General features: G+C 42.7%; 1 protein-coding gene across 5 annotated transcripts in view; it reads right to left on the bottom strand.

Moving 5' to 3' along the window:
• STK31 (serine/threonine kinase 31) overlaps positions 1-16,174 on the bottom strand; it is a 150,438-nt gene that overhangs the window by 115,862 nt on the left and 18,402 nt on the right. For 4 of the 5 annotated variants that reach the window (XM_077268772.1, XM_077268775.1, XM_077268776.1 and 1 more), the window contains 5 exons: positions 11,393-11,429; positions 9,895-9,947; positions 3,741-3,839; positions 1,889-1,963; positions 378-527 (listed from right to left, as the gene is read on the bottom strand). In XM_077268772.1, coding sequence (XP_077124887.1) covers positions 378-527; positions 1,889-1,963; positions 3,741-3,839; positions 9,895-9,947; positions 11,393-11,420 — 405 coding nt within the window. In that variant the 5' untranslated portion in view covers positions 11,421-11,429. Of the gene's footprint in view, positions 1-377; positions 528-1,888; positions 1,964-3,740; positions 3,840-6,091; positions 6,231-9,894; positions 9,948-11,392; positions 11,430-16,174 lie in introns of those variants that run through there. The other variant, XM_077268777.1, reaches the window with a different exon arrangement.

Raw genomic sequence — 16,174 nt, 5'->3', positions numbered from 1 at the left:
GTCCTTCCACGAGACTCCCGCGGCCCAGAGCCCCCTCCAGGAGGAAAAGACCACCCTCGGGAGCGCCTGCTCTACCGAAACCTGACTCCAGCATCAGGTATATCCGTTCTCTTCTGGAGAACTCTTTCCTGGGTCTGTCCCTGATAGGGACAGGAAAAACACTGAGGGGTGGGTGGGGAGGGGCTATTTAACCTCTTCTGTGTTCCTGTCCCTATCAAGGATATGAAGGGCCACCTCATGGTGGTGCTGTCAGGAGGGACAACCTGGAAAATCCATTAAAAGGTTTTTAATTACATATAGAAAACTTTACTTATAGAATTCAGTTTTTTCTTTAACACCAGAGGTTATGACATAACAAGTGGCAGTAACTATCTCACCTGTTCAATATCTGAAGAGTTCTGAAGCTGAAGCCCCCAAAATCTATATTTCTGAGCAATAGGTGGTACTTGTAATTCCTCTGGTAGCTCAACAATGCTGGATGTAGCTAAAACCTCAGAGTTTCCATAGTCAATATAAGTGACTGCACACTACAGAAATAAAAAATAAAATCAATAATTTCGCCCTTGGATGGCATGTTCTGGTATTTACATACAGTATAGCCAAATCCCTACTATAGGGGGCTAAAAGTGCCCCATGTGCAACTTAAAGTGCCTCACGATGTGAATGTCCAAAATGTACCATAGTGGCCGCTTCTTCCTTCAGTACTGAAAAGCTGTGGGAGTAACCAGTTGTGCTGCACAGGCACGTATATCATTTGCTTACTTTAAAAATCAGCACCTATCATGGGAATTTAGGAAGCTACCAAGTGGCTAAATTTAGATTTATTAATATATGGTTATTTTTCTATTGATTTGTCACTTTCAAAAAATATATATTTTTAAAAAGGTGCTAAAGAGAATTGATATCCAAAATTTCTAGATGTCCCTTTACAAATCTCTGCCTTTATAAGGAGGGAGAAGCTGCACTAATAAAACGGCCATTTATACTCAAACTGATGGTCTGGGCAGCACTGCAGGGGTGATTACTAGTGGCAAATTGAGCGAGCTGACATTGTGGAGACCATGACAGAAGTCCTGCCAGGCATGGCGGACAAAACATCAATGCCAATAGTCAGGAGACCATGACTAGTTTGCAGCTAAACTCACACCAGGGTTACTCAAGCTTGGTTACTACACATTATTATTGACGTCCCTAACCAATCCTATTTTGTGACCTTCTTTTAAATGTGACAGGTGATACTTCACCAGATACTAAAAGGGGAAAGATACAGGTCACATGGATCTTACTCGTGTCACAGAGACCCCAGGAGGCACAGGCATTGCTGGAACTGCGCCCGCACCGGAGGATAGTATAGCTGATTTTATGTTACGGGGAATATAGAAATTGGAAAGGTGTTGTCAGAGCAGTGGACAACACCTACAATATTGGGTTTAAAAGGGATATTACAGTAATATTCCACAGGATAGATTCCTTTTAAATTGGTACGTGTCCATCTGCAGAAACCCCACAATGCGTGCACGAGCTACCCCGCTTGAATGGATCAGCAGTGCACATGTTCGACCGCCATTCCATTCTCTACGGGACTGCCGGAGATAGCCAAGCACTGCAAACAGTTATATCCAGTGGTCCCATAAAGAACGAATGGAGCCGCTCTCGAGCAGGCCCACTGCCTTCTATCTGACAGTGGGAGACAGTGACAGCAAGATAGAGGACCCTTGGTATGGTGGCCTAAATAGGGAAAAGTTTTGTCAAACGTAGGTTCAGAGGTGGATAATCACTTTAAGTAAAGATCAAATTTTAGCAAAACATAAAATGTATCCGTATACAGGTAGCTAGTGAGGTGAGATGAGATTGATCATATGACAGAGAGCCACAGAATATTACTTACTTGCTCATCACTAACCACATGCAGCACTTTACATCTGTACCAGCATTTATCTGCTGAAAACAAACCACCATAAACCTAGAAAAGACACACTACATTATTTTAGATACATTTCCAAAAAACATCTACTGGTACTGCCAGAGTTATGGAGGTCCCATCTCGGTACATTCCCAGCTATCCATGGGAACCAGATGAGGGTTTCAGGGATCGGGATATTAGGGGCACCAAACTACATTGCTGAGTTGGGGCAGTAATAGACAAGTTTATACAAACCACCCTGGACGCAAATTATTTTTTCAGCTTTAGAAAGTTTAACTTTGAAACTTTATGCAATTGAGGCTGCAAACATGCTGAAAGCGGGACGATTTCCAGCTAGTGCATTGATCCTCCACATTATTACCAGACAAGCACCACCTCCACATGCTTGATTGTCCTCTTCCGTAACGTCAAATTTAGAGACATCAATCAAGCATATGAAATGGCGCTAGGTGAGTAATAATGTGGACAAACCAAGCACCAGTCAGCTACTGGCGCACATAAAGCCTTGTATCTATAAAAATGCAAAGTTTATTATCTCAGCAATGGAAAAATCACTTTGCAGCCAAGAAGATGGCTTTGAACTTGTACATTACTACCCAGCAATGCAAAGAATTTGAAGGCCTCAAAGATCATTACAGGGTTCCCTTTAAATGGTTCTTTAAAAAAAAAAAAAAAACTGACATATTCCTTAATAATGTCTAAGCTTTGTATCTACAGCCCCATATGCTTACAGGGTAACAGAAAAAACTGAATATTTGAATCTGCTTCTAAAGAACATATATTCAGTAGGTACCATAAACTGAAAAGATAGAAGAGAATACAGAAAGATTGCTGATCAGACTTCATAGGGTTTGTTTGTGGTCTGTTACCATGGAGACATGTTAATAAACTAAATTATTCTGATAGCTCTTCTCGTGTAAGGGTATGTTCCCACGGTCAGTAAACGTTGGGGGTTGGACGCTGCGTACATCCGCAGATTCCAGATGTTACGACCAACAAAGTCCCACATCATTACATGTAGTGACAAAAAAGCGATCCCACACTTATATAAAATCAATTATTTTATTATTCAAGCCAAAAAGGACAACAAACAACAAAGAGCAAAAAAAAGCAAAGAATGCCATCTAGGAGACGCCAGATTATTATAATAGAAAGAATTCCCCACACATGATATAACAATTCAAAACAAAATCGGTTGTCCGGTTATCACACATTCAATGAAACTTTGTACCATTAGTCATTCAAAAAACAGAAGATTTTTCCACACCTTTTTTGCTCCAACCGGACAAAATATGGCTAGGTTCACATTGCGTTAATGGGTGTCCGCTAGCGGACTCCGTTACATGGCGCAAATGTCGCAATTAACGCTATGTAACGGGTCCGTTAGCACACCCATTGACCGCAATGTGCTAACGGATCGCTGACGCATGCCATTTTTGGCATGCGCTAGCGATGTCCTGTTATTTTCGAACGGACCTCGAACGCTGCTTGCAGCGTCCAAGGTCCGTTCCTCGCTAGCGCAGATCGGGCATCTGCGCTAGCGGGATCGCCAAACGCGATCCCTTTTGGGACATTGCATTAGCGCAATCCGCTAGCGTATGCGCTAAACGGATTGCCCTAACGCAATGTGAACCTAGCCTTAGTCCGAGCCTCAATATATTCTCACCCTAACATAGTTTAATATAATATAGTGCCCAGGAAAAGGACAGGTCCGATTACTAACCGTGGGGACGTAGCCTAAAATTTGTCACGTGTATTTTAACTTGACACAGACACGTTTTACTAATTTTAAATAAGCTAAATTTGTAAATCTTACCTTATCAAGATCAGGAGATCCAAAAACAGCGCTCATGGTTGGGCACCACTTTGCCAAAGAATCACTTATTTTTGATATGTCATTAATTCTGCTCATTGACTGTTTTAGAAAACAAAAAATTAGTAAAAAGGACATTCTTTTACATCCCAAAGACATCCTGCTGTGTTCTGCTGGAAGTCATTTTATCTGAATGTGTGTGCAAGTAGGCTAAGCACAGTCACATAACCCACACAGAAAATCAAACGATACATAATCTACAGTACAATAGGTTCAGCAGAACATTATTTAACCCCTTAGTTATGGAGCCAAATTTCACCTTAAGCCAAATTTTAGAAATCTGACCAATTTCACTTTATGTGATAACTCTGGAACTAACGTTTCAACGGATCCCAGTGATTCTGAGACTGCTCTCCAGTGACATGTTGTACTTCATGTTAGTGGTATATTTTGGTTGATATGATTTGTGTATATTTATGAAAATTTAGCAATTTTCAAACTTTACATTTTTCTGCCCTTGAATTGTGACAGAGCACAATATATAATTAATAAATAACATTTCCCACAAGTCTACTTTACATCAGCATCATTTTTAAACAATTTTTTTTGTTAGGATGTTAGAGGTGTTAAAAATTTAGCAGCAATTTCATTTAAAAAAAAAAAAAAAAAGAATTACAAAACTTGCTTCTTCAGCGACCTGATTCACATTTAAATGGGACTTTGAGGGGCCCATATATTGGAAACTCCTCAAAAGTGAGGCCATTTTAAAAACCACACCCCAAAAATACTTAACACTTGTCAGGAAATGTTTTAACCCTTCAAGTGCTACACAGGAATTTACCTTTAAAATCATGCTTTAGTCCCAATTTTTTCACTTTTGCAAGAGTTGATACCAAAAAGTGGATCCCACATTTTGTTTCCCATTTTCTTACGAGCACAGGGATACCCCATATGTAGTCAAAAAGTTCTGCCTGGACAAACAGCAGGGCTCAGAGTAGAAGCGGCAATATTTGAATTTGGAAACACAAATTTGGCTGAAGGAGATGGCGGGCACCAGGTCGTATCTGCAGAGACCCTAAAAGGTGCCTAAACAGCAGAAATGCCCCACAAGTGACCCCGTTTTAGAAACTACACCCCTCAAGGATTTTATCTGGAGGTATAGCGAGAGCATTTTTCATCCACGGGTACTGCACAGAATTTTATGACATTAGGTTGTTATTCATTTCTCTCACAAAAATCTTGCTTTAGCCCCAAAATTATAGAGCATCTTAAAGAACAAAGGGTTATTTTCAACCTTAGGGATCTCCAAAGATGGACAAACTGTGAGAGACAAAAAGTTGAAGATGTGAGGCCTAATCCAGGATTTGCAGCTTTTTTTTTTTTTTTTTGTACGATACTCCTGCCATTCCGGAGTTCTTTTTCTGGATGAAAAGAAAAGAGTTTTGCCATCTTCCAGGACTTTGCTGAGAACATCATCACATATTTGTCCTCTGACCACTAAACTCCATTTCAGTTTTGAACTTGACCCTCCAACTTTGCACAGAGGAGGCAGGGTATACAGAGTAGGACAGCATAGAGGGCGGCAGGACTTTATGTCCCTCTTCTTTAATATATAGGCACTCCTTCTCTACAAGCAAGCATGTCCCTTGAAGAGTTGGCTTGGACGAAACGCGTAGGGACGAATTTATAAGGGAGAGTGCAGGGCTTCCTATGTACAGGGGTAGCTGTGGACTGCCCTTGTAAGGGCAGGAGCTTTGGGGGATAGACTATTGACAGCCCCATAGGGATTGATATAGGGACTGTCATCCCTTCGTATCCTGGATGTCTACCTAACAAGGGATTATCCGATGCTCCGTTGCCCTCGTTGTGGAATTGGTGAGACCGTTCCTTATTTATATTCATATTTATTAAATATCAGCAGGCACTGTTTACAATACATGCTATGACTGTCTTCTTTGGTCTTATGCGACTGAGTGCAGGAGATTTGCTGTGATCACATTGATATTGGTGGCACAGCTTTTTCATTTTTTCTGCCTCAGTAATAAGGATTCTGACTGTTGTTATTACAGTCGAGTTCCTTTTTATCCTTTATAGGGCTCACTAGTCTCTATTGACCATTACGTCATATGGTAGAGACATAGCACTTTTTTCTCACTTGGGTGATTTGTTTTTTAAGCTACTTTTTAATATTAAAAGTTACGTTTTATTAGTCCTTTTTTGCTGTATTGGTATTTGTTTATAGGATTATTTATATGGTTGTATCTATTACACAGATTTTGCTTTGTTACTACAGGGTATACAGAGACAAGAACATTTTAATATTGGATGGAGCCTTTGACCCATATTAGATGTACCTGTCAGGGCTTTAGAAAACATAGCTATGAATGTTCTTGGTGAGCGCCCAGGGTAGGAGGTTTACACAGAATTCGATGTGGTTCCACTACAATGTACATGACTAAGAACTTGTTTCCATCAAAGATATTCATATGTATTTCATTGAGACCTACAAAACAGAGATTACACTGATGGAGATGATTCTATAGATTGTCCAAGTGTTTGTGCAATTTGGTCATATCTTCAACTTCCTTCCTTTTGTGTGTCAAAGGGACTGCTCGTTCCTCCAGGGGTGCTGAAATGGTACTCCATCTCAGGTAAGGTACACCTAATGAAGGGCAGCTGTAAATGACCCCCAACCAGCAACCAGGACCTGTAGAAAAGCAGCGGATGATGACCATCGAGGGATCATCAGCAGCATTGCTGCACTTCGGGCAGTTTTCTGTCCTGGTGATGGAGAAGGAGAGATACGAGGGGCATCTGCTGTGGGACATAATAATGCAGTAAGTAGGAGATTAGATATGGATTCTGCAGGAGATCAGCAGATACATATGGCCCTCAGTGCTGCTTAGACCATTCACCTGACAGAACTAATAAGCTAACCAGAAAAATAAATTTACAAAAGTCTGTATAAAAATAAGGAACATCTTGAATGGCACTTCTTGTTGAGCGCTAGGTGACTAAGTATACTTAATCTGGATGGACGACCAAGATCAATCTGTCCAAGCTGAGTCTGAATCAAAAATGGAATCTAAGGACTTAATCTTACTTGAAGAAAGAAGCGTGTTTTAGGATAGTTACATAAGGTATGAATAAGAAGGGAAGGTGAACATAGCCTGGACAGCAGGAATTGTACCTCACTGAGGTGGGTCACTTAAAAAGAACCCATCAGCAGGATTGAGTCCTATAAACTAAAGGCATGGCCATAATGGCGCTGTGATGCTGATTAATACGATATCGGATATGAAGCGATCTGCTCAGTGGTTGTTTAAATACTTAACTTATTAAGTAAGTTATCATAAAATTACATCTTGTGTGCTTTGGGGGGGGACGTGAGGGCAGGGTCGTCTTCTCGTTCTCCGCTGCCCACCAGCCTCTTCTGTTTTCTGTGCAGCTCATTGAATTATTCAGTCACCTGCCTACGTCTTAAAACGATGCTCTGCTGCCATCATTGTGGGGGTGGCTGGTGCGCAGTGGGAGCCAGCATACTGTTTGCAGGACTTCAATAAAATGGTGCTGGAGGCAGCACTTGCGCAGATCGAGATTTCAGCTCTTGACTGAGCAAGAGGACCTGGTGAAAAGGTGAAGGGTCAGAGACAAGTACAAGGCCAAGTAGGGAAAGTGATGCCAGCCTTGGGCTTACTCAGGGGGCCAGTCTTTGGGGCCTCAAAGCAGTGTACTGTGCTCATAAGCTAGGCTGGGGCAACAGTGGAGATTACACGGGTAACAAAGAAGCCCAACTGTTCTGTTTACCTGCTGACAACCATTGAAGAAGGGTAGGCAGTGCAATGTCCTAAAATTTAAGGGGTTGTCCGGTCTAAACCGATACAGACGCAGTAAGTCAGTGTGACTGCAGACACGCGAATCCCCCCTGCGCATGCACGTCCATATTTGAGTTGGGAGAGGAGGGTATGTACAAGTTAAACGTAATCCCCGCCAGTGGGCGCAGCCTGCTTCCATACACTACTTTTGAGCAAGGCCACGCCCCATCTAGTGACGCGGCTGGCCAGACAGCAGCCTCGATCCATCCAAGTGTATGAAGCAGGCTGCGCCCACTGGCCAGGAGTATGTATAGCACATGTATACCCTCTGGTCCCGGTTTGAACTGGACAACCCATTTAATGTGAGGGACAATGTACTACTTAAAGGGAACCTGTCACCAGGAAAATTCAGTCCAATCTGCAGGCACCATCTTATAAAGCCAGGGAAGCGGAGTAGATTGATATATACCTTTGAGAGAAATTATTCAGCGTAAGGCCACGTTCACACGTTCAGCATTTGGTGAGTATTTTACATCAGCATTTGTAAGCCAAAACCAGGAGAGGGTAATAGCACAGAAGCGGTGACGTCTTTCTATTTTACTTTTCCTCCGATTGTGGCCTACACATACTGACCAAACACTGAACAGGTTGTCATCATCTAAAGGTACCGTCACACTCAGCGACGCTGCAGCGATATAGACAACGAGCCAATCACTGCAGCGTCGCTGTTTAGGTCGCTGGGAGCTGTCACACAGACAGCTCTCTCCAGCGACCAACGATCAGGGGAACGACTTCGGCATCGTTGAAACTGTCTTCAACGATGCCGAAGTCCCCCTGCAGCACCCGGGTAACCAGGGTAAATATCGGGTTACTACGCGCAGGGCCGCGCTTAGTAACCCGATATTTACCCTGGTTACCATTGTAAAAGTAAAAAAAAAAAAAACACTACATACTCACCTTCTGATGTCTGTCACGTCCCCCGGTGTCCACAGGGTTACGCGCTGCTGCTCAGAGCTTCCTGCACTGAATGTGTCAGCGCCGGCAGTAAAGTAGAGCACAGCGGTGACGTCCACCAGGGTAAATATCGGGTTACTAAGAGCGGCCCTGCACTTAGTAACCTGATGTTTACCCTGGTTACAAGTGAACACATCGCTGTATCGACGTCACATACGCCGATACAGCGATGACAGCGGGTGATCAAGTGACGAAATAAAGTTCTGGACTTCTAGCTCCGACCAGCGATATCACAGCAGGATCCAGATCGCTGCTGCGTGTCAAACACAACGACATCGGTATCCAGGACGCTGCAACGTCACGGATCGTCGTCGTTCTCGCTGCAAAGTCGCTTAGTGTGAAGGTACCTTTAGCCTCTGCTTTTTCTGGGATTTTCGGTCCAGTGAGCCGTCCTATCAGTGACAGACAGCAGTCTCTGTTTAACAATGCATACATAGATAGCAGTGATTTGAAATCTAGGTCCACCACCCACTGGACCAAAATCCCAGAAGGAGCAGAGGATAAAATGATTAAAACACAGATTATACTGAATCTTCTCTCACAAAAATCAATCTACTTAAGCCCCCCTGCTCTATAACATGGTGCCTGCAAATTGCACGTCATTTTAAGGGCAAGTTCACACAGGGCGTTTTTGCTGCTTTTTTTATTCAGCAAAACCTGATCATCTTGGCATGAAATAAGCTGCGTGAAAAACGCGTTTTTGTTGCATATTTGATGTGTTTTTTTCCTCTTTGTCCATGTTAATGTCCTTGAATTTTCAGCAGCAAAAACACCGCAAATAATGATACCTGCGTTTTTTCAACACAAATTCAAGTCAATGGGTGAAAAACCCTGAAAAAACGAAGCAAAAAAGCTGACAGACGTGACATGCTCTATGTCCACAATAAACGCAGCAAAGCACAAAATACTGATCACACAAAACACCAATGTGTGTGCATGAGATTTCCAAAATCTCATAGGCTTTGCTGGTACTGTAAAAAGCAGCTGAAAATTAACATAAAGCAGCAAAAAAACGCCGCAAAAACACCCTGTGTAAACTTACCCTAATGGTGACAGCCAGGTTCTCTTTAAACATAGAAAAAAATAAACAAAGGATTAAGGAAAACTGTAGCAAGAACTGGTCTGCAGAATTAAATCCCTACGTCGGCTTCCTACTGACACATGGCAAAAACTGATTATTCGTAGCAGTTTGCTGAGTGTAGCCGACGCAGGAGGAGACAACTGTATTCTTTTAGTAGCAGCAGAATAAACTCCTGTTATTCCTCCGTTCCCTAATGACACAAACAATAAAATGATACTGCTGAACATTACGTCTACTTCTCTCCTACCTGCCCCCAAAACGTCACAGCATCTTCTATATGAGAGACATACACTTCCTCCACTATATGGGAACAAAGTAAGAGATTAATCTCTTCATAGCGTACCTGTCACCAGATATAAACTGTATAAATTATTAAAGGGGTTGTCAACTCTTTTTGAATCCCTACCTTTGCCCCCACCCAGTATAACACAACACTAATACCTTCAGTGCCATTCCAGCGGTGTCAGCACTGGCTCTTCCGGGGCTCACATGAGATTGTAATTTCACGTGATCCCTGTGGCCAATCAGCGCTAGCTTCAATCTCTTACGAACGTAAATGACATCCAGAGAAAGTGAAAGAGCAGAAGCAGTGCACTTCCTCTGGATTTCTTGATTTGCCTAAAGGAGGGGAGAGAAGCCATTGCTGATTGGCACCAGGTCTCGCATGACAAAGTCACATGAACCCTAGGAGAACCATAGCAGACTCCACGGAAACGAGATGTCAGTGACATTTATAATTCGTACACTGCGTGTGTATCTTACTGTTCATGTTTTTAATTAATAAATTAATAATTTTCTGAAAAAAATGGCGTGGGAACCCCTGACATTTTATTAACTAGCAGAGGCAAAGCAGACAGCTGGGGGCTGATGTTTACAGCCTGGGAAGCGAGCAATACCCATGTAGCTTTCCAGGCTATTATGAGCTCACAGCTGTATACCTAGCCTTTACTAGTTACTAAAATGGGAGACCCAGAAAAAAAAATTACGTTGGCCACCCCCTATAATTAAAACCAGCAAAAGCTAGGCAGACAGCTGAAGGCTTTTATTAATAGGCTAGGAACGTTCCATTGATATTGGACCCCTCCCAGACTAAAAGCCATCAGCTCTCAGTCAACCCAGAAATGGCACATCCATAAGTTGAGCGAAATCTGGCACTTAGCCTCGCTCTTCTCACTTGACCAACCTGTGACAGTGACAAGTGAAGCAATTGGGTTGGGGTTGATGTCACCTTTGTATTGTCAGGTGACATCAAGCCCAGGGATTAGTAATGGAGGTGGATTGGATTGTACTAGCATGGAAATTGCATGATACTTGCATGACACTCATCCGACTTTTCAGGAACAATTTTTTGTTTTGATATTGATTTGAGCCCTTAGTATCGTTAAACATCGGGATTCAGAAGGGATTGTATGAGTAGTGGACAACCCCTTTAAATAGATCACTAGAGCTGGTGAAACTTGTGTACTAAGTTTGAAATTCCATATCAGAATGGCTGTGTATTCCTGATGATATAGAATTTGTCCCAACTCCTGTCTTTAGGAGTGAACCACCTTTCTGCTTGCCGAGGCTGATGCACTCCTGATTGATTTGTCATTCGGATATGGAGTTTTAAAGTAATTACAGCATCCGTATAAGATCTAAGATCTACCGAGTACTGCATGCAGTTTGTATTGTGACATATGCTAACATTTCCACTGTAATTCACTTTTAATCAGCTTTTTCATGTAAAGGATTAATATATTTACCTTTATTGAATAATGGGTCTCCTTCCATTCTAATATGCTACATAAAAAACAAGAGAAGTTTATTATAGTTACATAATCTGTCTGCAGAGACATACGTTATGATAAACCATATTAAAGATTTTTTTTTATTATTATTTTATTATTCGGCCCTAAGCTATCCCTACAAATTCAGGCCAAAATAACATCATTATTTTGGTTGCTCATGGAGGCTGTGACGTTACTCTGGTGACGTTCTGTTTACAGCCCAAGCGTTTCTGAGTCCCAACTATAGTGATAAAGGGCAGTGCAGAAGTTGTAGGATCACCAGCTGCTTCCCCATTTTGTCTTCGGTCTGGATGTGGGAATTGAGCAAGAGTGAGTGAAGAAACCAATTCCCACACCCTTTCCTCCTGTACATGGGACTCCTAATTATCACTCCCTATAAGGAGCATCTGTCATCCCAGATACAGCAGTAGAGGGAGCCGGGATTGTGCTCTTAACTGTAGAGGAGGATAAAAGGAGGTTATGTGCAGGGGCCAACGAGTGATGTACAGCAGGAGGGGGTGGTTTATAGAGGGGCTGAGGGGAAAGATGTACTGCAGGAGGCGGTATGGAGAAGGGCTGGGAGGACTGAAGTTTTGCAGGATGAATCCTTATATGCAGAGGCTTAGCAGCAAAATCTACTGAAGAAAAAGAATGTATATAGAGAGGCTGAAAATCAATGTACTGCAGGAGGTGCCTGTATATAGAGGAGGTGAAGATATAAGTAATGCAGGAGGCGGCGGCTGTATATAGAGGAGGTGAAGATAAAAGTAATGCAGGAGGCGGCGGCTGTATATAGAGGAGGTGAAGATATAAGTAATGCAGGAGGTGGCTGTATATAGAGGTGGTGAAGATATATGTAATGCAGGAAGCAGCTGTATATAGAGGTGGTGAAGATATATGTAATGCAGGAAGCAGCTGTATATAGCGGTGATGAAGATATGTGGAATGCAGGAAGGAGCTGTATATAGAGGGTTTGAGAAGTGATGTACTGCAGCCTATATCATTGCTCCGGTCTGTTCGTCTGCAGTGGTGACGTCATGTCGTCAATCAGTGAGCTCAGTGACTCAATCCATCTACATATGCATAGCCATTGAACTCAGCGATTGGCTTTCTATGTGACGTCACCATCAAAGGCAAAACATCAGAAACCAGGCCGCTGGCGGAAACTTAGCACTTAACAACAAACAGCAAATGGGACACAACTTTTCAGAAGCTAGATATCCACACTGGTGGTCATCATCTGGAGCTCTAACTACACAGACTGGCAGTATATTACCGTAGATGCCTTTGGTCTATTTGGCTCTACTGCAAGACCAAACTGGAGGCCATTGTGTGTTCCCAAATGCCATGCCCCCAGTAGTATCCTGCAGAAAACATGAAAGAAAAATGACCCACCCTCAGCAAAACCACTTGGGTGACTTGAACAGGTCAGCCCTCAGAGGTGGTCACGTGCAAAATAAATTCCAAATCGGCCAATGCAGCAGAGTGTCCACTGTATGTTACCACAACTGAGGAGAGCTCGGAGACCACTCCTGTGACCACATCATCCCTGAGCCATAATAGTACGCATGTTGTGGGAAGGAAGAGGTTACAAGAGCGGTCTCACAAAAGCCGCGTTCATACATCCGTGTGTCATGGTCCGAGTAAAGACCCTAAGGCGAGGGTCTCCTGTCCCGAAATTGTCAGCCTTATATTTGCAAACATACTCGGACCATAAGACACGGATGTGTGAATGTGGCCTAATGCATATAAATACATGCATATTAATAAAGCTTTTATTAAATTACATAAATATGAGGTGTTGGGTGACCACCCGAGTTCTAAAATCTGCAGGGACTGATCTATTAGGGGATGGACCTCACAAATGCCAGATGGACCCTACTGATTTATACTGTGGTTTTGTCAGGTTTCCATTTTCTTTAATTTAAAAAAAAAAAAAGGAAAAGCCCGACATTCTGCTCATTAATTCGGTAACACAGATGAATCCACTATCACAGATTACCCCTACCTAAAAAGCTTAAAGTGACTGTTCGGACAAATGATATTGGAGACTTATTCTTAAGGCCGGTTTCACATATGCGGTTGTGTCCGCAGCGTTTCTTCTGCAATAATCCACATGCGTTGTGTTTTCCGATATTTAACATTAGTAAGTCAAGCGTCTGCATTTGATTGCGTTTTGCCGCGTTTGACAACGCATGCGTCGTTTCATCTGCGGTTTGGCGCGGTAAACGCAACATGTAGTAATTTTAGAGGCGTCAATTTGCTGCCTAGAAACGTATGCGGTTGTTAGAGCAAGAAATGAGGTAAAAAAACGCATTACTATCTATGGGAACGCATGCGTACACATGTCTTTGCGTACGCATGCGTTTGATGCGCTTGCGTACTTCGGACTGCGCATGCCCATTAAAGACACACCCTCCTAGAAATATCAAACGCATGCGCATAAAAAGCACAAACATGTAAAAACGCATGCAAACGCTGCATTTTTTTTACCATCATGCGTAAGCTAATGCGGATAAAAAACACTGCGTTATCAGACGTTTGCGGTTGCGGATAATACGCTGCGGATTCTAACGCAAATGTGAAAGTAGCCCAAGATAGATTATCAATGCTGGACTGGTAGTGATCTGACAACCGGCACCCCAACGGATCAGCTGTTTTCTGCTCCAATAGTAGCTGGATGTAAACATTTTCTATAACAGTAGCCGATGTGCAGTACTCCACAGCTGCCGTTACTCACTGAATGGAGCTTAGCTGTCCGCCTCATACACTTGTTACTTCTGGCTGCTACAGGAGATAATAACTAATCAGTGGGAGTAACAGATGTCAGACCCCCACCAATAAAAAATTGATGACCTGTCATAAGGATAAGTCATAAATATCATTTTATTGGAGAACCACTGTAAACACTTCTGCAAAAAAAAAAAAAAGTAAAATAAAACACCTATTTACATACATTATTAAATATAGGAAGTTCTTTTTAACAAGAAAGAAGTTTACTTTAATAGTGATTTCCACTAATGAGCTTTTCACCTATTCTTAGGAAAGATGGAAAGATGATAAATGTGTGGGCGTGTCACTACTAGAACCCACACCAATCACTAACACAGGTGACAAGCCTTGTTCGTTCTTCTATACTGGGATAAAAGGGAAGTAGTCACCTCCTGAATCGATATTCACCTGCAGACATAATAGTACAGTAGTTTGTAGGTAAATAGCATTCAAATCAAGTCTGCCTGCATTACTGGAAAAGCAGATACTGGGAGAAATGGAACTTACATCCTCCATGCAGCCGCTCCGGACGATGCAGGGAGCAGTTACAGCCATCGCTCCCACTCTTGTAGGTGACAGGTGTTCCCTATATAAAGCATATCTTCTAATTTTATAGTAATTTCATGACGTTACTGCAACCATAAGATCACAGTTCCTTACATTAAAAAAAAACGCCTGGCTAATCTGTGCTGAGCGGTCTGATGGGCGTCTCTGACCTGCCTTGATTGACATCATCCGCAATGTCTGCAGCCTCTGCACATATCTTGTTCCCTACTATGGAGGCACGAGAGTTAAAGCAGGCTGTTGAGGATATAGGTGATATCCATCACGTCACTCAAGGCAGCAGGACAGCGATTGCAGGAACAGAGGAGGCGGCTAACAGTCTGATGGGCGTCACTGGATGACAGAGAAGGCGCTGAGCACAGTCCAGAGTCTGCTCACAACTGCACAGTAGGGAACAAGATGTGCCCAGGCGATTAGCAGACAGATCAGGGGGATTATAAATCGTCTCCTGGAATACGGCAGCAGAGCTCGTATGACTGAGCTGGTGGATACATTATCAGTATATAGGACAGAGCGGCCTGCTGCTCCGCCATTATCAGTATATAGGACAGAGCGGCCTGCTGCTCCGCCATTATCAGTATATATATAGGACAGAGCGGCCTGCTGCTCCGCCATTATCAGTATATAGGACAGTGTGGCCTGCTGCTCCGCCATTATCAGTATATAGGACAGTGCGGCCTGCTCCCCCATTATCAGTATATACAGTTGTGGCCAAAAGTATTGACACCTCTGCAATTCTGTCAGATAATACTCAGTTTCTTCCAGAAAATGATTGCAAACACAAATTCTTTGTTGTTATTATTATCTTCATTTAATTTGTCTTAAATGAAAAAACACAAAAAGAATTGTCCTAAAGCCAAATTGGATATAATTCCACACTAAACATAAAAAAGCGGGTGGACAAAAGTATTGGCACTGTTCAAAAAATCATGTGATGCTTCTCTAATTTGTATAATTAACAGCACCTGTAACTTACCTGTGGCACCTAACAGGTGTTGGCAATAACTAAATCGCACTTGCAGCCAGTTGACATGGATTAAAGTTGAATTAACCTCTGTCCTGTGTCCTTGTGTGTACCACATTGAGCATGGAGAAAAGAAAGAAGACCAAAGAACTGTCTGAGGACTTGAGAAACCAAATTGTGAGGAAGCATGAGCAATCTCAAGTCTACAAGTCCATCTCCAAAGACCTGAATGTTCCTGTGTCTACCGTGCGCAGTGTCATCAAGAAGTTTAAAGCCCATGGCACTGTGGCAAACCTCCCTAGAAACCTCCCTAGGTTGACAAGAGATTTCAACGCAAGATTGTGCGGATGTTGGATAAAGAACCTCGACTAACAGCCAAACAAGTTCAAGCTGCCCTGAAGTCCGAGGGTACGACAGTGTCAACCCGTACTATCCGTCAGCGTCTGAATGAAAAGGGA

Source organism: Ranitomeya variabilis, chromosome 6, assembly GCF_051348905.1.
Source record: "Ranitomeya variabilis isolate aRanVar5 chromosome 6, aRanVar5.hap1, whole genome shotgun sequence".
Classification (NCBI taxonomy): Eukaryota; Metazoa; Chordata; class Amphibia; order Anura; family Dendrobatidae; genus Ranitomeya; species Ranitomeya variabilis.
This window is presented reverse-complemented; position numbering and strand designations above follow the sequence as displayed.